The 22,398-nt window shown below is 41.6% G+C and overlaps 1 protein-coding gene across 1 annotated transcript in view; it reads left to right on the forward strand.

The window, feature by feature from the left end:
• Nucleotides 1-19,861, forward strand: part of FGD5 (FYVE, RhoGEF and PH domain containing 5) — a 191,109-nt gene extending 171,248 nt beyond the window's left edge. The window contains exons 13-21 of the mRNA XM_036738174.1: nt 3,702-3,785; nt 6,308-6,387; nt 8,480-8,579; nt 9,865-10,002; nt 10,916-11,045; nt 11,243-11,373; nt 13,243-13,371; nt 17,696-17,844; nt 18,361-19,861. Coding sequence (XP_036594069.1) covers nt 3,702-3,785; nt 6,308-6,387; nt 8,480-8,579; nt 9,865-10,002; nt 10,916-11,045; nt 11,243-11,373; nt 13,243-13,371; nt 17,696-17,844; nt 18,361-18,397 — 978 coding nt within the window. The 3' untranslated portion in view covers nt 18,398-19,861. The remainder of the gene's footprint in view (nt 1-3,701; nt 3,786-6,307; nt 6,388-8,479; nt 8,580-9,864; nt 10,003-10,915; nt 11,046-11,242; nt 11,374-13,242; nt 13,372-17,695; nt 17,845-18,360) is intronic.
• Nucleotides 19,862-22,398: the final 2,537 nt, after the last annotated feature.

Consider the following 22,398-nt stretch of genomic DNA (forward strand, 5'->3'; position numbering starts at 1 on the left):
AGGCACTAAGCTAGATGGTGGTGACACAAAAACAAAAATGAAACAGTGTTTGCCTTCAAGGAACTTATATTCTAATGGAGAAACAACATGTGTGCATAATTAGATATAATAAATATTAAAACATTTTTGGGGGGTTTTGGTGAGAAGTAGCCAGAGGAGTTTCAGGAAAGACCCCATGGAAGCGGCATCTTTGGAGCTGAACTTTGGAGGAGGCTAGGAATTCTCAGAGGCAGAGATGAGGAGTAAGTGCCTTCCAGGCATGGGAGAGAAAGGAAATGGAAATGTCCATTTTGGAGGAACAGTTATTGCTGTTTGTCTGGACCATAGAATTCATGAAGGGGAGTAATATGTAATATACCTGTTGTAGTACTCTGGAGCTGGGTCATGAAAGAAAATAAAACGAGAGGACGTGGCAACAGGACAGTTGAGGGTGACAGAAAAGGGGTCTAGGAGACAAGAGGAAAGAGAGATTCCTGAGATCTGGGGTGGTCAGAGAATGCTGCTTGGAGGAGGCCCTTCTTTAACTGGATCTTAGAGATTGTGACTAGGCAGAAAAAGGTTATTCCAAGAAGGTGAAATTGTGGGCATAAAAATACAGAGGAATAAAACAACCAGGCTGGTTTAAGCTTAGAGTTTGAGTTGAGGAGAAGAGGGAGTAGAGTTTGGAAAGAGTCTGAGATGCTATTATGAAGGGTCTGGAACGCCAGGATAAAGAATTTGGACTTAGTATCATAGACAAGGGGGAGCCATTCTGGTTCCTGTGAGAAAATGACTGTAGTATCTTAAAAGAAGGAAGGAAACGAGCATTTTTTAAGGGCCTATTATGCGTTAGGCACTACGCTATGTGACTCACAAATATCATCTCCTTTGATCCTTACAATAACCCTAGGAAATAAGGGCTATCGTTATCTCCATTTTATATTTGAGGAAGTTGAGGCAGAGATTAAGTGATTTGCCCCAAGTTCATATAACTAGTGTCTAAGGCTGGATTTGAACTCTGGTCTTTTCTGACTCCAGGCCCAGTGATTTATCTACTTTATCACTACTTAGCACCTCTTCACCTCCAATTCTAATGCTTCCTTTCTTAAAAAGCACAGGACAAAATAAATGTATGTTGAATTTCATTGAATGGATCTGGAATCCAGGTTTGAGTCTCTGAGCTGTCACTAACTAGCTTCATGACTTTTAGTAAATTATTTCACCTCCAAGATACTAATGGGTCATGGTATTTAGAGCTGGATAGGGCCTTGGAGAGCACCTATTCCGACCCCCTCATTTTGACAAAGAAGGAAATGGACCAGAGCCAGGACACGATGAGCCTGAGGTCATGCAATAAAGAGCAGTGCCAGGATTGGAAAGCAGGTCTCTCTCTCTCCCAATCCACTGTGCTGCCACAATCTGGGCCTTGCTTTCCTTGCCCCTCTGAAGTGATCAGATTGCACTAGCTCATCTCTCAGGTCTCTGCCAGCTCTGATATAATGGGATAAAAATGCTTTTTAAGAAAACAGGTGTGTTTTTCCCCTCCTGTCTAATGCCCCTGTTGGAGAAATTATAAATGCAAAACTTACAGGTAATCAGGAGGGGCCCAAAGTCTCAGGTGAGTGATGGCCCAGGGGACATACTGGAGAAAAGGACCTCGGGCCCATCATCAGAAACATGCCTGTGGACACAGGGGCCAGCCAGGCTACCCACCGGTGTCTTGTTATTGTGGGAAATCACCATTCCTCTTCTCTTCCTGATCACCAAGTCACAGGACAGGCCCTCAGCTGCTGGAGATTAGAGGTTCATTTTCCCCTTTGTGTGTGGTTCAGAGAAAGGAGGAAAGTAAAAAGCACCTCTCCACTAGCAATTAGCAAACAAAGCCACACTGAACATTTAATAAAATCCTGGGATGCTAATCACAGTTACCATGGCAGCGCTGTGCGCTGGGGGCAGGTTAAAAAAAATGGGAGGGAGAGAGATGAAAATATGCCCATTCTTGATAAATTAAAAAATCAGCTTTGGAGGCTGCAAACTCAGCAGGGCATTCTGGGAAGCAGCTGATGGCAGCCAGGATCTGCGCCTTTCCTTTCTCCCTTGATGGCTTAGAATAAGCCCTGAGTGCTGTCCATCACTCCAGGGCAGCTGGTTTTCCCACTGAATTGGGAATTTTGAAGAACTGAACATGGGCAAATACCCCACACTCATAGTCATGGGATATTACAGATGGAAGGAGCCCTAGAGATCACCAAACTCCTCCTATTACAGAAAAGGAAACTGAGTCTGGTGGAAGGAAAGTCACTTGCCGTGGAAAGTTAATGACAGAGCCAGGTCTGGAATTTAGGTCTCTTGCCTTTTAGCTTGGCCACGGTGTAATGGGAAAGAGCACTAGGTTTGGAGTCAGAGTACCTATGCTCAAATATTGACTCTATCCCTTATTACCTATATGAGCCCTAGAAAAACTCCTTTAACTCTTTGAGTCTCTACTTTGTCCTCTGTGAAATGGAGTGGAAATAGATGATCTTAGAAGGCTCTTTCCCTAAGATCCTGAATCATTTCACTATAAAACGATGGCATTAAACCAGATTAGATGAGGTCTAAGGTCCCTTCTAGGCTCTACATCCTATGATCAACGCATGGGGTCAGTGGGAAGAAAGGTAGACTTAGAGTCAGAGAACTTGGGTTCAAACCCCAGTCCCATCTGTTACTACTGTGTGACCTTGGTCAAGTTACTTAATTCTCTGAGCCACAGTTACCTCATTTGTAAAGGGTCCTTGGAGCTTAAAATATATGTTATCCCTTCCATATCACAGAGGGGTGGCACCCCTGTGATGTGGAAAATCCAGGTAAATTTTTTGGCCCTCCTTTTATGCTAGAGAAGAAGTCTGAATTGTTATGGTATTAAAAGATAAAATATGTTAATATTATACAATACTATACTATACATATATTTTACGCATTTCTGAGATTCTAAACTTTTATTCTGTTATCTGCTGGCCTTCGCACATCGTCTGCACCGTCTGCAAAACTCCCCCGAATTTCCCATTTAATTTCTGATGCCAATCTGCGATATACTGAAACTACAGTGGGAAAAGTGGTTATGTGGAAGAGATAACTGTATTCCCATTATTCTATGAGCCCATGTTTCTTCTGCCATACTGCTGCCTCCAAGACCAGTTTCCACTGGCACCTCTGGGGCACCAACTGAACGGGTAATCAAATTCCTCCACTTTCTGATAGAAGCAACAAATTGTCTTTAGAAGGAAAGGTTCTGAGGTGACAATGTTTCATTAAACTTGCCCAAATCCCAAGAAACCCAACTCTCCTAAAGAGAACTCTCCGGGTACCTCCCTCTTTTCAGCAGCATAGAAGAATAAATAAAGGGCAGGACCCGGGTTTGAATCCCGCCTAAGATACCAACTAGTTGTGTGAATTTGGACAATCATGTCACTTCTCTGTATCTGTTTCCTCATCTACCAAATGAGGGCATTGGACCAGGTGGACCCTAGGGAGCTCTGGATCTCTGCCCCTATGATCTAGGGGGATGAGCTGTGGGCTGGTATCTTTCCGGACTCACTGTAGAGACTCCTAGGGAAGCAGGAAGACTCACTTTCGCCATACCTCCAGCTCCCTCCCAGAAGCTTCGAATCTCCCTTCCCCTTAGCAAACTGCAAATCTATGGCAGGAAAACTACTGATCTGTTTTTTTTTTCCTTTTTCTAGATGAGTGATGTCCTTCTTTATACATTCCCCCAGAAGGATGGTAAATACCGGCTGAAGAACACACTGGCCGTGTCCAGCATGAGGGTAAATTCAACTCAAGGGTATTCATTAAGAACCCATCTCCTGCTCGGCCAGGCACTGGAAAGAGATGACAGGAGGACACCTGCCATTTGCCCTCGAGGAGCTTCCAGTCTAAATGTGAAAATAAGATCTTACCCCTACGATAACTTTTGTTTGATGATGATAATGTTTGATTGATATAAAGCCCTTTACAATCTGGCTGCAGCCTGCCCGTCCAGGCTTATTGTACCATCCAGGCAAATTTACCTAAGTGTAGTTCCCTAAACTCCACATTCTATTTCCTACCTCCACACTTTCGCTTAGCTGTGCCCCCATACTTGGAATGCATTCCTTTCTCACCTTTGCACCCTAGAACCCCTAGCTTCTTCCTTCAAGGGCTAGCTCACGTGTAACATACTATATGGTAGTCGTTCCTGACACCTCTAGGGGTTAGTACACCCTCCCTAAAACACACACACACACACACACACACACATACACACACACACACACACACCCTTCTGTTTCAGCTTACATGTTTTATCCCCCAGTAGAATGTAAGCCCATTGAAGTCTCTTTGGGGCTATTTTTCACTTTACTTTTGTTTCTCTGGCGCCTTAAAGACAGCAGGTGCTTAATAAGTGATTGCTGAATTGTTGGAGTGTGGGGACAGCCTCAGATACTTCACTACCTGTATGACTCTGGTCAAGTCGCTACTCTGCCTGCCTCAGTTTCCTCATCTGTAAGATGGGGTTGTAAGAATCAAATGAGATATGTGTAAAGTGCTTCGCAAACCTTAAAGTGCTATAGAAATGCTAGCTATCAGCATCATTATCATCATTCTTACTTAAGTGCAAAAAATGAAGAGATTAGTGTGGGGGAGGGTCATCAAGGAAGGCTTCCTGGATCACATGATCCTGATCTGGGTCTTGAAAAATGGGGAATATTTGCATAAGTGGGGGAGAGGTCAGTGGGCATTCTGGATGCAGATACCGGTGTGAACAAACCCACGGAAGTAAGAATGAGCAGGAAGTGATGGAGAAAAGTGGAGGGAGACAGGTCTGGCTGGAACAGTATGAAATAGACCTGGAAAGGCAGATTGTGGAAAGCCTTGAATGCCAGACTGAGGACTGGTCTTTATCTTGCACGCATTTGAAGTTCTTGAGCAGGGGAATGGTACAATGGAAACAGTGTTCTAGGAAGAGTAATCCAGAAGGGGCGTATAAGAAGGATTGAAGGGGGATAGTCTGCTGGTAGGGAGATCTATTAGGAGACTTTTGTCTCCTCAGTATGAGGTGATGAAGGCCTGGTGGTGGTGCTGTGATGGGAACTTGGGAACTAAAAAACAATTGAGGAAAGATAACCCAGTCTTTGTGGCAGACAGAATGGCTGGAGTGCGGAAAAAAGGCAGTGTTGTTTCAATTCAGCTAACAACTATTAAGTGCGTATTATGTCCAAGGTATTGCACTAAGAGCCTGAAATATCAAAAAAAGGGATAGAATGAAGGAAGGGGAGAGAGAGGAAGAAAGAAAGAGAGAGGAAGGGAGCGGGGAAAGTGGGAGGGAAAGAGAAAGAAAGGAAGGAAGGAAGGAAGGAAAGAAGGAAGGAAGGAAGGAAGAAACAAAGAAACAAAAAAAGAAAATTCCTGCCCTCATGGAGCTTATCTTCTCTTGGAGGGATAGGGTCAGGATGTACACAAAGAAACAAATACAAAGTATACTCAAAGTAATACTAAGTAACTGAAAGAAGGAGAAAATGGCAGTAATTGGGGTGATCAGGAAAGGCTTTACCTAGGAGGCAGCAGCTGAGCTATGCACTGAAGGAGGATCGTGGGTCTGAGTACTTGCGTGGCTAGGTGTGGGTCACAGGCACAACAGGTCTTTCTTCTTTTGGAATTTCTAAACTTGTGCTCGTGGTAGGTGGAGTGGGCTTAGGCAATTTCCTTAGGTGGGAGTTTGCCTCCCTCTAGAGAATTTTCTGGGGGCTAAGGGTTAGTTTCAGTGTTGGACACTCCTTGGAAAAGAAGACTCAGTCAAGCTTGGACCAGAAAGCCTCATAGTGGGTGGAGCCTGATTAATTTTGCCAAAGCCTTAGGGGAAGAGGAGCAGCCAAATGACACAGGGCACCACAAATGACTTTTGCAAAGGGGAGGGAGAGAGAGTTGTCATCATCAACATTATTTTCCTTTTTCCCTACCAAATGGCCAACCTAAACACAGAACTTTTAAAATAAGGAGGCTATGCTAGATGACCTTGGAAGTTTCTTCCAGGGACCCTGGAAATCATCAAGTCTAACTTTTGTCTTTTACAGCTGGGAAAATATGCCCAAAAGTGATTAGGTGACTGATACAAGGTCATACAGCTTAGTAATGGCAGAAGCAGGATCAGGGCCTTGAAACTAACTGTGTGACTGAGTTTAAAAGTCTTAAACCTCCTGGGGGTCCCTGCGGATGAACACCCAGCCAAGAGGGTGAGGATAGTGGGTTATTATACTCAAGATGCCATCCCCCACCTCCAGCCTTTACACAAGAGCTTTTGGTTTTCCAGGTCAGCCGTCCTGTGATGGAAAAAGTCCCATATGCACTGAAGATAGAGTCAGCTGAGTCCTGCTTGATGCTGTCTGCAAGGTATGGGAGAGTGAAAAGTTCTAAGAAATGTAAACATTTCCCAAAATTTTGAAGCCATGGGGAAAAAAAAAACATTCTTTATTAAAAAGTTTTAAAAAACCAAATAGTTCTAAAATCTTCCAACTCTGTTAGGATTTTCTCAGCCAAGGTCTCACTGTGTAGGCCCTTGAAGGCCCCTAGCTACTGAATAGTTGAGGTTTTACATAAGGGTCTTCTTAGGAGCCCAGAGCGGTTAAGTTCAGAGAAACAGTGTTTGAAGCCCTCGAAACAGGGAGAGACCTCCATCTAGTGGACAAGAAAAGACCTCCATCCCTTCATGATTCTTCCCCAAGCATAGTACCCTCTTAAACAGGGCCACCTTCTCAGGGAAGCTCACATGCAGGTAGAAACAGCGTCCAAACTTGTAATGATCGCTTCCAAAACTTTTAATGATATGAGCGGTATGACTCCACCAAAAGACAAGTTTTAGGGAGTCCAAATAGGAAAATCGTGAAGTCAGAAGGGGTTTGTTTATGGAATTCTCCTACCTCCCCTGTCAACAGACCTCTCTTCTTACCCTGCCTCCTCCTCTTCCTCTTCCTCTTCCTCCCTGTGACCTTTTCCTAATAGCTAGTCAGTCAACAGGCACCTATTAAGTGACTACTATATGCCAGGAACTGTGCTAATCACTGAACTTACAAAGAAAGGCAAAAGATAGTCCCTGATCTCAAGGATTCACAGCACCATGGAGGAGACCAGTATACAAACAACTATGTAAAAACAAAATATATACAGGATAAATTGGAGAAAATCAATAGAGCTTTAAGGGGGAAATCAGGAAAGGCTTCTTGTAGAAGGCAGGATTTTAGTTGGGTTTTGAAGGAAGCCGGGGAGGCCGGGAAGTAGAGATGAAGAGGAAGAGAATTCCAGGCATGGGGGACAGCCAATATGAAAATCCAAGGAACAGTAAGGAGGGGAGTGTCACTGGATCACAGAATCAGATATAAAACAACTGGAAATGTAGGAGAGGACCCAGGTTATAGAGGGCTTTAAAAAACAAGACATAGGATTTTATATTTTATCCTGAAGATGACAGGGAGCCATAGGAGTTTATAGAATGAGAGTGGCATGGTCAGACTTATGCTTAAGGGGAGGATGGACTGGAATAGGGAGAGACTTGAGGCAGAGAGAACAATCAGAAGGATATTGCAATAGTCTAGGTCTGAAGTGATGAAGGTCTGCACTAATGTCAGAGGAGGGGCATATATTAGAGATGTTTCAAAGGTAGAATCAAGATTTGGCAATAGATTGAAAAGGGGGAGGGCTGTGAGACAGTGTAGTTGAGGCTGATGTCTAGGTTTCAAACCCGAGTGATCAGGAAGATAGTGGTATTCTCAACATTATTCGGAAATTTGAGAAGAGGGGAGACCTTAGAGGGAAAGATCAATGATTTCAATTTTGGACATGTTGAGTTTAACATATGTATGGGCCGTCTTCGAGATAGCTAATAGGCAGTTAGAAATGCGATTATGGAGGTTAGGGCTGGATAAGTAGATCTGAGAATCATGAGCACAGAGATGATAATTGAATCCATGGGAGTTGGTGCTCTCATGAGGCTCATCCCTATTAAGATGTTACCTCAAAATGACTTGTGGTATTTTCCTTTGCAAAGTCAAAAGCAGTAATTTCTTTGAATATCCTGGAAGACTCATCTAGGACCCAAAAGAATCACCATAGACAATTACTCCACTGGGCCTCAGTTTTCTTACCTGTAAAATGATGTTGCTGAAGTAAATTATCTCTAAGGTCTCATCCAGTTATAAATACAATGATACCCTATGAATGAAGCTTTAATGGTGAAATTTCAGGTACCATGACAATCATGAGAATTGTTTTTGGAGACGGGGGCCAAGGACCCCTCAAATCTACAATGGAAGTAGCCAAGTACTCTACCTTTGTTTAAAAAAAAGTCACTTCCTTAAGAGTGACTCATTCAGGATCACAGGGCAAGAGGAAGTCGGACTCTGCTAGGACCCCTGGCTGAGCCTCAGGAACACAGCTGTTGCCGCCGGAACTAACAGCTCCTCCTTTCCCCCTCTGTTTGTGTCCACAGCTCGTGCTCAGAGAGGGATGAATGGTACAGCTGCCTCAGCAGAGCTCTGCCAGAGGACTACAAAATGCACACGCTAGCTGCCTTCCATAACAGCGTTGAGGTGAGCAGGAAGCCGAACAGGGCAGTGGAGAATGCTGCTGTAGGAGAGCAGCCTCAGGCCACGACATTATGATGGCATGCCGTCTTCTTGGCAGGATCATCCCTAGAAAGGATAATGAGGCATTGGAGACTACCAGTCGAATGCCCCACTCTACCATTATCTAACCATGTGACCTTGGTTGAATCACTCTGGCCCACTATAGACCCTAGTTTCTTCTTGTGTAACATCAATTGGGTGGATTAGAATGTTTCTAAGGTCTGTTATAGCTTCTAAGACTCTGATTCTATAAGGTGTACATCCCAGGACACATCACAGCAGTCTCCTGCCACACACTCAAGAATAACTATTAGAGTTCACATTTATATAGTGACAATGTTTATAAAGCCCTTTCCTCACTGGCGTATGTGCCTCACAAAAGTTTTGTGAGGAGAGAAGCCGGTTCACTTCTGCCTCGGTATCCCCAGTGCCCAGCACAGTGCCTGGGGCATAATTGGTGTTCAAATAAACAAATGTTTGTTGAGTTGAATGTTGTTGTCTGATGGCCAGCCCTTATCCCACCCTAGTTAGTGATGCTGATGCTAATGACCATCCCTAGTCTTTATTATTGTCTATTACTAGGGAAAAGAAGCAGCATTTTTCTTTCCCTTCCACCCAATAGCAACCAAGGCACCCAGGCAATTCCAAGGTAGTTAGTTCCCCCAGCAACATAAGATGCCCCACCTCTGCCCCCATATGGGACCTTGGGGACATTGTAGCTATTTGTCTTAATCTTAGGTTAGGGTCAGGGGATCTCAGAGCCAAGAGAGACCTTAGAGGTCATCTGATTCATCTCCTACATTGTACAGATTAGACAGGCCCAAGGAAGGAAATGCTTTGTTCAAGATCACCTAGCCAGCTGCAATCAGGACTAGACCAGGTCTTCTAACTCTCAGTTCCATGTTCATTCCCCTATTCCAGCTAGGGTTAGTGAGCAAAGAAGGTTAAGGCTTCAGGGCCCAGGGTTTAGGCTGCTTTAACTACCCTCCAGCAGGAAGTGCTTGGCCCATGCTAGGGACCACAGGGCCATGGGAATCACAAGAAAGATCTAGGAAGCCTGATTTCTAGTTGGAAAGGATTTCCAGATGGGTCAGGAAGTCCTAGTTCCCAGTTCAGAAACAAGTAAAAGGCTAAGACTTCTTTGAGATCTACATGGTGAATGGGAAGAAGGAAAGGGAATGAGGGGAATGCAGGACCCTGGGTCTGAGAATAGGGCTTTTTTTTTTTAACTCTCTATCCCCTGCTATAGATCCGAGAAAGGCTAGGCATCTGCCTGGGCGAGAGGCCTCCTACCTTGGTGCCTGTGTCCCACGTAATGATGTGTATGAATTGTGGCTGTGACTTCTCCCTCACCCTGAGACGCCATCACTGTCATGCTTGTGGAAAGGTAATTTGGTCAGCTTCTAGGCTTGGCCCTGCCATCTGAACAGGAAGACAAGGGTCTATGACTTGTCTGAGAAGGATAGAGCTAACTAGACAGTATTTGTAGAAGCTATTTTAGCCTGGGTCAGGGAAACCCTGAAGGAAACCCACTTAACCCTTGAGGTCAGAAAACTTCTACATGGTTGGAGGGGAAGGGGGACTGAGGAAGGATAGTTTTGGAGGGGAAAGGCATGGATTGGCAGAGAGGGTGTGGGGCACTTTCCTTTTCCAAACTGTAACCATGAGTCAACAAGACAAGGCTTCCATGGTAGAGGTTTGAGTATAGAAATGGAAAGAGAAAGATTTAAAGTCCGAGGGCCTGTTTTCTTTCCTTAGTTATTTTTAACTTTTTAACTTTACTGCTTGTTTGACCATGGGAAGGTCACTTTCAGAGATATATAAACATATATATATATATATACACACACACACACACACACATATACACACACACACACATACACACACATATGTATATATACATAGTGTGTGATGTAGCTAGTATGTATGTACATGGATAGTATATGTATGTATATGTATGCACATATATACATATATGTATATATTTATATGTATTTGCACTAGTTTCCTCATGTACAAATGAGGGACTTGTGCTATCCAGATAAAAGGTCCTAAACCCCTTTGGGTATCTGATGAAGCCTGTGGACCCCTTCTCAGAATAATGTTCTAAAATGCATAAAATAAAATACAGAGGGCTACAAAGGAAACCAAAGGTACTGAAATACAGTTATTGAAATACTTTAAAAAACAAGTTGATGGATTCCAGGTTAATAACCCCTGATCTAAATTACCTCTGAGGCTCCTCCAAGCTTTAAAGTCCTATAATGCTATGAGTCTCCCATCTTCTGTTATTGCAGATAGTTTGTCGAAATTGTTCAAGAAATAAGTATCCTCTAAAGTACCTCAAGGACCGACTGGCCAAAGTCTGTGATGGCTGCTATGCAGAACTGAAGAAAAGAGGGGGGGATATCCCACTGCTGTTGAAAGGTAATGGAAGTGATGAACCCAAAAGCTAGTCAGCAGCTAAAGGAAACATCGCAAAGAATTGTTTGGTAGCTGTGAGCATTGGAAAAAGTCAAAGCCCTGCTCTCCTTGGCCTAGATGCCCTGTTCATTTCTATCATCTGGAACACATTTCTCAGTTAACTTCTTTTTTCTTCCCTTTGCCTCCTTTTTTGTTCACAGAGCGGCCAGTGAGCATGAGCTTCCCCATGTCATCACCCAGGTTTTCCAGCGGTGCTTTCTCTTCTGTCTTCCACAGCATTAATCCCTCAGCCTTCAAGAAACAAAAGAAAATCCCTTCAGCTCTCACAGAGGTAGGACCAAGGCTGTCTAGCAAAGGGCAGTGAGAATCATTGTCAGGGAGGTCTATATGTGTACGGTGATTTAAAAAAATGCTGCTGGCATCTTTATCATTTGTTATCATGACAACTTTTATGGGATAGCATTGAAGGAGATATCAGACAGAAAATAATCCATATAACTATCATGCTTGTTCAACCCTGATTCCTTAGACCTTTCCTCAACTCATCCTAACCTTCCCTTGCAATATACTTTTTGACTGAAACTGAAAAGACTTGATTCTAAAAGGGAAAAAGGACTTCCGGGCTGAAGAGGCCATGGAAAGGGGTTATGGAGCCTCCCTATCTGTAGTACAAATTTGGCTTCTGAGGTTGAGTTAAAGCTAACCAAGATGTAGGGAAATGGATGATAAGGGAAACACAGCCTTTGCAAAAAAAAAAAAAAGTGATCTCAAGTCCTGTGACATTCAGTTTCTCCCTTTTCAGTCTTCTGCTCCTTCTTTCTCCCCCACCTATAGCCTACACCATCCAATGGCATCTAGAGGTATTGGTGAACCTATAACTGAACTTCACTGGCAGTCTTTAGTGCAAAAGAAATTGGTAATCTTGGGATTAGTGCATTTTGGGGGAGTCCCTTTTAGTACCACAATTCTGTAACGCGAAGAATCATTAGGAATTTTTAGAAAGGGCTACTCTGAATCTAATCCAGGTCATAAACTACGTTAGCTTGGTGTCCTACATCAGAACATTGCTTATTAGCCAAAGGCCATCACCTATCATTCAGTTACCATGTATTTGACAGGATCAATAAAGGTCCAGTGATAAAGATACATTAGCATCACTGAACCATTCACCCTCTTAATTCTTTCTGGCAGGTCCTTCTATATGAACATCAAGATAGATGTCTTGTGAAGGACCTTGTAGGAATGTCACCCAAAATAGTAAAGGAAAGTTGAACGCCTTACTTTCCCAGGCCATTGGCATGGGCTATTTAAAGTCTCCAAAAGTCCCATTTATTGTGGCTTATTCCATGAAGAAAGTTTCAGAAAAAGCAGACAAAGAAAAATTCAACTTACAGCACTAAGAGATTTTGGTTGGGGCTGGGGAGGGGAGCAGAGTTAGAGGAGAGGAAGTTGGTATCACAGTTTTTCTTCTGAGGTATATAGGAAGTTTGTTTATTGATTCTTTCTTTCCCAAAACGGAGACACCGTCAGTTATGGATGAAAGCACTGACCTAGTTGGTGTAATGAAAAGATACCTTGATGTTGGAACTAGTTCTGCCATTAACTTGCTATATAACCATGGACAAACCACTTCAACTTTCTGTGTTTCCACATCTGACAAATGAGAGGGTTGGAGTACATGACTTCTAAACCCCTTTTCTAGCTCTAACATTGCGATTCCTAAGCATCCCATTTAAACTTAGCTGGATAAATGCCCCCAAGAAAATCTCATCTAAGAGCCATAAAACTTTGAGTTCATATTTAGACAGTAGAAATATGGTTTCCTTTAAAAGTATGGAAGACATGAGTACACGTATGTAAGTTACAGCATTAGTCAAGACTGGTCCTCTAGGTTGAAGAAAATTTCTTTGCCACAAGGGGGCAGCACATTTATGGAAAAAGACCAATGTTGACCCGTATGGATTTCCTGAATATAATTCTCTAGTAGTCTGTGTTTTGAGTTGTTCAGCTCCTTATTTTGCAGTCTGGTGTTCTTAATGAATCTTTAGGCCTTATTCAAAGTATCTGACTTCAAGTCATTCTTTTGTATTATTTTTCCTCCCTGAATTTGAGTCACATGTATTCCATTCTTCATATATAATAAATGGGAAAATGTCCCTAGCCAGCGGGTACCATGACTTGTATGCTTTAACCCTGACAGGTGGCAGCCTCTGGAGAGGGTTCTGCGATCAGCGGCTACCTGAGCAGACGTAAGAAAGGCAAGCGGCACTGGAAGACGCTTTGGTTTGTCATCAAAGGCAAAGTCCTGTACACCTATATGGCCAGTGAGGTAAACAGACCCAAATTTAATACTTCTTCTCTCCTCTCAGGTGGAAGCCCTCAGTTTAAGCTCCCTCCCTGAAGTATCAGTTTGAGATCAACACATTTAAAAATGTACAACCCACTGTCCAAAGGGGACTTATTCAGTGAATCAATCCAAAAGCACTTACTCAGTGCCTATTACATGCCAGGCACTGGCTGGGCTCTGGGGCTACAAATAGAAAAGGGAGAGTCTTTGCCCCAAAGACCATCCATTCTACTGGGTGCATTGAGGCATATTAAATTTAGTTTATGATGAAGACTTTGATTTCACAGAGTTTCTCTGGGGAGGTAAGATTTATACATGTAAAACAGAAAACTGTGAGGTAGTATAAAATAAAATCCTCAACTGACCAAAGCCAAGAGTTATGGGCAGTAAGGAAGGTGGTTTGTGTGTGGACCAGAGCAAACAGGATGTGTTTCCTGGCCCTAGTGTGTATCATTATCATTACGGGTACTCTTGACCTTGCAGCTGAATGGGTCCAGATATTGGCTAGGAGACTGACAACTGATATTCCCTTCCCTCAGGAAGGCAGCCCTTATTTCTCAAGAAATTCAGTAAGAAGGGAAAGAGACCGAGAGGTTCATTACTACTTTATTTTATCTATCAATGTGACTTTGAGCAAGTCAAGAGTTTTGTTTTCTTTTGTTGTTGTTAAAATAATGAGAAGCAGCCTCAAAGCCAGGAAGATCTCTAGGTTCAAGTCCTGCCTTTGAAAATATAAAGGCTATGTGATGCTGCGTAAGTCAAGGCAAGATTCTGAACCTATAGATCACAGAAAAGATGTTGACTGTCACTGGTATAGGGTGTTTTCTCATCCAGGACTCCTATCCCAATGAAATCACTGAGCCAGGCCCCAGTCTTTTGTTGAAATAGTAGCACCATTTAGGGTTAACAACAAAAATGACCACCACTGTTAACAATCACATGGCAAATAAAATGGTACCATCTCTTTTGAGGAAGCAAATAATGACTTGTATCACTTATGTCCATTCAAATCTGTCTTACTGGCACAGTGACTACCATCTTAAGCTGGTGCAAAAAACTGACAAAAGAAGGAGTAGCTGGACCTTGGGTCCTTGCCTTGTGGGTCAATGGCCTGCTCAGGATACCAAAGAACAAAGGCTATTTACAGCATAACTCTGCAGGGGCGTGAATTCATGTTCTCACAGCTCAGTTTCTTTGAGACAGGAGTATCCATTGCACAGCGTAGACTGATAATACCATTCTAAGTCTGTACTCACACAATTATGAAATAACATATCAACTTTAAGCATGTTAAATTCTATACCAGCTTTAAAAGGCGTTTTGTTAAGAGAACAGCTGTAAAAAGTAGCATCAAAAGGGTTTTCAAGGCCACAGCAAAGGCTGTATTAATTATCATATCATTCCTATTCCTTATCACAGACCCGGATTCTAGCCATGTGGCTTTTGCTAATGTTGGCCATCACTTTACTCGGTTCAAATCAAAACTAAATGAGCCAAACATTGAGATACTGTCATTTGGGGGCGTACAGACTTAACCGTATATAGGCTATAAGAGTACTGGTATCATCCTTCTCCTTCATTCTCCAACCTCCACCATATTTGTTGATTTGACAATAGTAGAGAAAGCTTTCCCCATTCTGCCCTCTAGAAAAGACAGTTATCCTAAATCAGCTTTATAAGAGGTGCTGGCCCAATCCTGGCATGGCCTGAACAAGCTGGATGGATGAATGGAGGATTTCAACCTCCAGGGCTTCCATCTGGTGCTTCTCAAAACCAACAGATCTGCTTTGAAAAATGTACTTGCTAATTGCATTCTGACAGACTACTCAATGTTGGGCAGTTAGACCCCTTTACTGCTCTCAGGAGACTTGACTGCTCTTCTCACATTTGGTACATTTGAGCTTTCCATCCAGGAGCCTACAGTAGTCTACAATTCTTGAATTTCTCATTTAAAATAATGTTTTAAAAAAAAAAGCATTGGAGTAAAGGTAACCTGGGAGGTGTCTGACGTACCTTTCCACTGTAAAGTCTCAGGCCTAAGTGAAACTACACGACTTAAGGAAAAGTTAGTGGACTTGGCACATATAGGGACACACACTGGAAAAAAAATTGGCTTATGTACTTAATAAAATTAGTCACTTTTGTGTTTGGACTTTTTTTTCCCCCAGAACAAAATAATTAGTAACAGCCCCTCCACAGACAAGGAGAAAGCATACAATTTTATGTATAAGCCCTGGGCCCACTGAGCCAGGAGAAGTCTGAATCTTCACAAATGACTGACCTTGATAGCATCTAAAAACTGAGATGAGGGCATCATAGACATTTTGAGGGTACTGGAAGCAGGGCAGGGAATAGATACGAAGTCACTGGGGAAGGTATTCAAAAGGGGCAACTGCTGCTTTGAGCGAGCTGCCCAATTCTGTGTAGGCTTCCCAGGTTCCCAGTTATTCAGAACTGGGGATACAAGCTATTTGGGACTTTGATCATCCTTCTTATATAATGAGTGTGAACGTGTTCCTTGCTATATCGCCTTGAGAGGACTGAGGAGACCTACCAGGCTTGTTTAATCATCAGCCTGTTGCCCATTCAATTTTATTAAGGAGGGATTATTAAATCCCAGTGTTTGCAGGTGATTTGATTTGGTCAGGTGCTTGAGGTGCAAGAGGCTCTCAGGGAGCCAATAATAAAATAAATAATAAATAAATAGATGAATAAATGAATAAATAAAAGCAAGTCGACAGATCTGCGATGAGCTTTGGAAGTTATCCAGAGAGAGCTTAGAGCAGAGGCCCTATATTATCCCCAGAGTGAGGAGTTAAGCCTATACGTTGGCATAGAGCAATGCACCGCCGCCCCCCACCCATACCCCTCTAGCATCAGAAATGACAACCAAGGCATCAGTTGCAAGATCTCTTGCTGTAGCACCACACCGTAGGCCATGTAGTTAAGAGTTAGTGCTTCTATCTCCTCTCCAAGGTGCCATTAGGGTGCATACGGTTAAGTCTTTTCTTTAAATCTCCGAAGTTAAAGCCTCTCTTTAGGTCCAGTCCAAGGGGCTGGTAACAATAACCTGAGATAATCAAATAATGCCTCACCCTCAAATGACTTATTCACTCATTCTTAATGAGGCAGATACCCAAGTCCAGGAGATATCCCTATCCCCCTTGCAGTAGTGTTAATGGGCACAACCACACTCTCCATAGGAAGATGTAATCCCAAACAAAGGCTTACCTCCTTATAATTTCATTGAGCTGACCAGGCTCTCCCGATCAATCCTCTACAAATGTAACTATGGAAGAAAAAATAATCTCACCTTGGAAACTAGAAAAATCAAGGCCGTAAGAGAAGCCTGAATGACATCAGCTAAAAAGATATCGGCACATAAATGAGCCCCCAAATTAAGGTGAATACATGTAAAGTTTTATTTATTCCAGAAACACAAATTTATTCTACTGACCAGAATCACTTTCAGTATCCTTCTTTTTAAAATAAAAAAAAAAAGGTTCTGTTAAGGAGGTTATCAGTTAAACATTTTTTTCATCCTTGAACTTGTTATATGAAAAGTGAAAGCCAATGATATCCCCTCATTGTACGCCTGCAATCTGATTGTTTTCACTTGCTTTCTGAGTTCAAACAAACCAGAAATGCTCTTATTTTTCAACAGCAGCAAAAACTGAAGGCAAGATGGCCATTTTAAAAACTGCCCACAACACTCCTACCTTTCTATCACGAGAATGATGAGTCTTCTGTAGTCCGCTATGAGGTGATGAGGATATGTATTAGCAAGTACCTCACAGGTGCCAAACTTCTGTGAAAGATGAACACTCATCTTAGTCATGGTCACCTTATCCTCTGGTCCAGATATGTGTACATGTGTATTCTAAAGCTGATGCCATTTTCTTCTTCTGTGCTTGTAATATACAAAGTATATACCTAACACAGGTCAACAAACATCTATTGACGGCCTACTGTGTGTGAGATCTGGGTTCAAATCCTGGGTCTTTACTACTTTTATGACCTTGGGCAAGTAAGTCATAACTTCCCTGGACCTCAGTTTCCCTATTTGTAAAATGGACAACATGGCTTTAAATTGTCTTCTCACTCTAAATCTGTAATCCGGGGTGTAAGGCTGTGTGACCCACATGCCCTGCGGAAGATACAAAAATGAACAAAACACGGTTCCCATCTTATTACATGATAGTAGAAAGACATCCTCTGGGGCTTCACCAAAAATGAACTGGTGATAACACATGCGTAACACATATTTGAAGAAAGATAGCTAACATTATTTTTCCTTTTACCTTAGGATAAAGTAGCTACAGAGAGCATACCTTTGTTGGGATTCACCATTGCCCCGGAAGAAGGAAACCGAGAATTAGGACTCGTTTTTCATCTTTACCACAAGCAAACTCTGTTTTATAGCTTCAAAGCGGAAGATACCAATTCAGCACAGAGGTACCAAGAACTAACTGGTCTATCATCATATACTCTTCCCCTCCCTCCTGTAGACGCCCAAAGCAAAAAAAGACCCATTCATTATTACTTGAGGTTTCTGTCTTTGTACCTCCCTAACAACTGACTATGACTTTGTCATCACTTTATAATCGATTGACTAGGATGTTACGGAATAAGGAAAACAAAAATATCCTTGGTCTTTTAGAATTTCTTTTGTACTCAATAGTGTACCTTTTTAGGAAAAGGAAAGCATTTTGAACTTTGGGTCAGAAAACCTGGGTTCAAGACCCAACGTTAGCCAATAGATATCTATGTAAGCTCAAGCAAATCATTTTAACTCCCTCAGCCTGCTCATGTGTGAAATGGGGATAATAATCCCCGCCCTGCCTACTTCGGCTCTGTACGTACAGACCACCCCATACGCAAAAAGTGCTTTGTAATAAAAAATGTAAATGTGAAAGATTAAATTGTTATTATCCATCAAGTAAAATGTGCTCTTGCTTCTCTGTTTTGCAGATGGGTTGAAGCCATGAAAGATGCGACTGTATTATAGCAGTTATCATTCGAGTGGACTTGGACTAGAGACTCTTAGATTTACATAGGTCCCCAAAAGACCCTTCTTCAAGAAGTTCTATAGGGTGTATTTCAATTCATCTGGACATACACACTGGATTGGAAAAGCGGGTCTTCTCTCTTTTTTTTTTGCTTCAACCCCCTTTGATACACAACTTCACAAGTGAAAAGTCTTAATATAAGTAATATTTATGGCCCCCCTCCTTTCCATCTTCACATGTTCAGCTTATGTTCTAATTTCCTTCCTTACCCATTAGGAAGCTGATTTAATGACATAAGGACATGGAAAACAACTGGATAAAGAGAATTGTTAAATAAGTCAGATACATGAGCAGTACTGGAGATTTAGTAGAAAATGAGGCTTTTAAAGTTTTACTTATTGTGAAATACTATCAACTCTTAATCTGGTGAATTTTGGTGCCTACAGTGAAGTAAAAAATGATGCAGAAACAGCCACTCTCATTCAAAGCACTTTATTGTTTTACTGAACTACAATCTATATCGTTTTTTTCCAAGTAATTTACTTAGGTAAATAACAGAGAGAGTCCTGTGGATTAATTTGCCACCAGTACTATTCCAAGTACTAGCATAAAATCATATCCTGCAAATGAGTAATCATTCTCCCTTACAATGAGGGATTAAATGTATGTAGCACCCCAACATACAGTAGAATATCTGTACTTCAGTGGCAAGGGTTGGAGTATTTTCTCTCTTCCCATTTATAAATGTTACATAAATAATGGAATAATTTATTGAGTGAGAGACTCCTTCCTTCCCACTGAAGCACTTAAAACTGCACTAATCCTGAAAACTTAAATGTTAGCTAATGCCTCCTCCCCAGAAGATCACATCGGAGACCCCAAGAATCAAAGAGATATTTTAATTTATTGTATGCCTTCCTACACTATCAATCTGATGCCATTCTCACTGTTAGTATTGTATTTAATAGAACCTTTACTTCCTTTAGAAATGGTAATTCTACTTTATAAGGCCTACTTTGTTTAAAGAGAGAGAAAAGAGCAAATGCAATAGGTTAATTCATTTTCTTAGCAAATGGTTTTGGACATTTGGAATGAGCCTAAAGTACTTGTTAGAAGGTGCTCGGTGGAAGATGCTTCTGAACTCCTAAAATCATCTTGTGCTGACTGCTGCTGGTCATTAGGCTTTCCCAGTTTTACACATACATGTGTATGTATCAGATTGGGCTGGGGGGGGCAGAGGGAGGGATTCATGTTATTCTCATTGCAATAAAAAAAAACAATCTAGCATCATTTACTGATAATCTATCCAAAAAACCCAAAAGACATTTATGTATAAACCTTTGTATAGAGTACCACTTCAAAGAGTTAGCCACATTCAACGTTTTCAGGGGAAATTTTCCTTTCTAATTTGCATTTCTTTCTTTAAATGTTTGCATTAAAAGTTGAATTATTGATTCAAAAGATAACTGATTAGACATGTTTATTATTTTCTTTTGGAAGTCATTAGTCATCAGATTTGCTTAGAAAAGTCTTCAATGAGGCCTTTAAACCAGATCACGATTTAGAAATGAGACCGCTATCGTTTCCACAGGTTACATTCTATTAAGCTGCTGAATGTGACAAAAAGCACCTGGCCGACCTGATAGATACTACATAAGAAGCAGTCCATTTTCCTAAACTACTGTTTTTGTTCTCTGTCACATACACTAAGTCCTATTCCCCTCTAGGGGCAATGTAAAATGATGGTCCACAGCTGGTCTCAGAACACAGATGACCTGGGTTCAAGTCCCCATCTCTGACTGCCTGAGTAACCACTGGGCTTGGCCTTTCCCCCTAAGTGTCCGAGGTAACTCTCAGATTCTAAGTCATGTAACAGAGGCTAATCTACATTGGCAGAGGGTATTTCCTGAAATCACAAGTCCAGACCAAAACGAACAAACCAAAGCAAATTATTTCTGGTCTTTTTCATTCATAACAGGTGCTTTATTTCTTATTTTCATACAATCGTTTTAAGACAATATCATCCAAGTGCTAACATTGAACAAAATTTCATTACCAACTCAAGTGGCAAAGTGGATCTAGCATTGCACTTTGGAGTCAGGAAGACCTGAGTTCAAATCCAACATCAGACACCTATTAGTTGTGTGACCCTAGGCAAGCCATTTAACCTCTCTGTGGCTCAGTTTCCTCATCTGTAAAATGAGGATAATGATAACAACCTGGGGTTGTTCCATAGATAAATATAACTGGCTAAACAGGAAAACAGTGAGAAAGTAACCATTGAGGCTTAACTCCTTCCAAATCCTTGGATCTCCCTTTTCCCACACAAAGGATCCATCCTGTATCTATGTTACCTTGGGGTGAATCGCTTCACTTTTCTGGGCCTCAGTGCCTTCTTAGGTTAAACAAAAAAATTACACTATTGGAGATCTCAATGATCCTAGGACATCCTATAGAAAAGGCAGGAACCCTTGAAGGAAGCTATGATTGGTGCCAGCTTCTAGACATGAATAAATATCCAGTGGTTTAATTTTTAACACAACACGCCCTCTAACTTAGAAGAACTTTGCATCTTTCTCAAACTGCAGTCCAAACCTGGACTTACCTTGACTAAAAGGAACAACTCCAAGTGTAATAGTATTTAACTGCTAATTATGACTAATGTAAAGTACATTAGAGTCAAGAAAACAACCATATATAAAAATTGCTGTTGGAAGCAGGCATTGAGTATCAATGGTACAAGAGGGCTTTCCATGTACAAGGACCTCCAGATCCGTGGAGAATAGCTTGTTTCTCCAGTAGTGACGCTATACGTCTACTAGTGCTACTAACTTGAGGCCTTACAAAGCACATAGCAAATACTGGGATCAAATGAGAGGATATATGTAAAAACTTTGCAAACCTTAAAGCACCGTACAAATGTTGTCCATTATTATTACTAGCATAAAATCATGTCCTGAACATGTATAAATGACTCTATTAAAATAAATGCATGCATGAAAGTACACTGATGTCTTCACACTCATCAGGATAGTGTGCCCACCCAAAAAAACTGTAAAGTTAAAATCGTCTACAAAAGAGATTAAATCTATAGGCTAACCTGCCATTGACCACATATTGGTCATTGGGAAAAGGTATAAATTAATACTACAGCATAAAAAATAATGTATTCTAAATAAAAGAATAAAATAAAAATTCTTAAGAGGATTGGTTGGCTGCCTCTCCCTGTCACCACTTCTGTCACAAATGCTTATTATCTTGGAGTCAAAGGAAACCCTAGAGATCATATGATCCATAACTTTGGAGATTAACAGGCCTCAGTGGATTAAATGACTGGTCTAATATGATTCACTTAGCTAGTGAGGGGCAGTCTTGACTCTTGGTAGAACATTCCTTCCAGTGCACCATAACCCTCTAAGTTAAAATCTGGAATATTGAGTGTTGCAGGTTTTTCATCTTACCCTTGATTCAGAGCTATTGTTCCTAACAAGTTATCTGGGTCCATACCCTACCTAGCTATGTTACATACTAATAATATTCAGACTCAACTAATAATTCTGCATTTGTGAGTAATGACCAATAGTGGGCTGACTTTGCTGATGTGTGCACTCCAATAAGCATTGAGCTCTGCTTCACAATGCTCTGGTGTTAAATTTTTAAGCCTCCTTTCCACATTCTTCTTGCTTAACAGAGTAAATGGGAAAGGTAATTTGGATAAGCTGATCTTTAAAAACTTATCATCAAACACATTGATCGACTATTCCCAAAGCAATACGAACCTCAACTACATAACAGCTTCCTACTTGCCATGAGGTGGGCAATAATCATAAGGGCCTGCTATGAAAAATTTTCTGACATCTGCCTTATGACTAACAAGTGTGCCACAGCAGGGGCCTCCCTCCCACCAAAAAAAAAGCATGTGACATAAGCTTCTGTCTACAAAGGGCTAATTTTCCATTTCAACCAATAGGCAGGATTTGTTTTATCCTAAGTTGGGGAA

This window comes from Trichosurus vulpecula, chromosome 9, assembly GCF_011100635.1.
Source record: "Trichosurus vulpecula isolate mTriVul1 chromosome 9, mTriVul1.pri, whole genome shotgun sequence".
Taxonomy (NCBI): Eukaryota; Metazoa; Chordata; class Mammalia; order Diprotodontia; family Phalangeridae; genus Trichosurus; species Trichosurus vulpecula.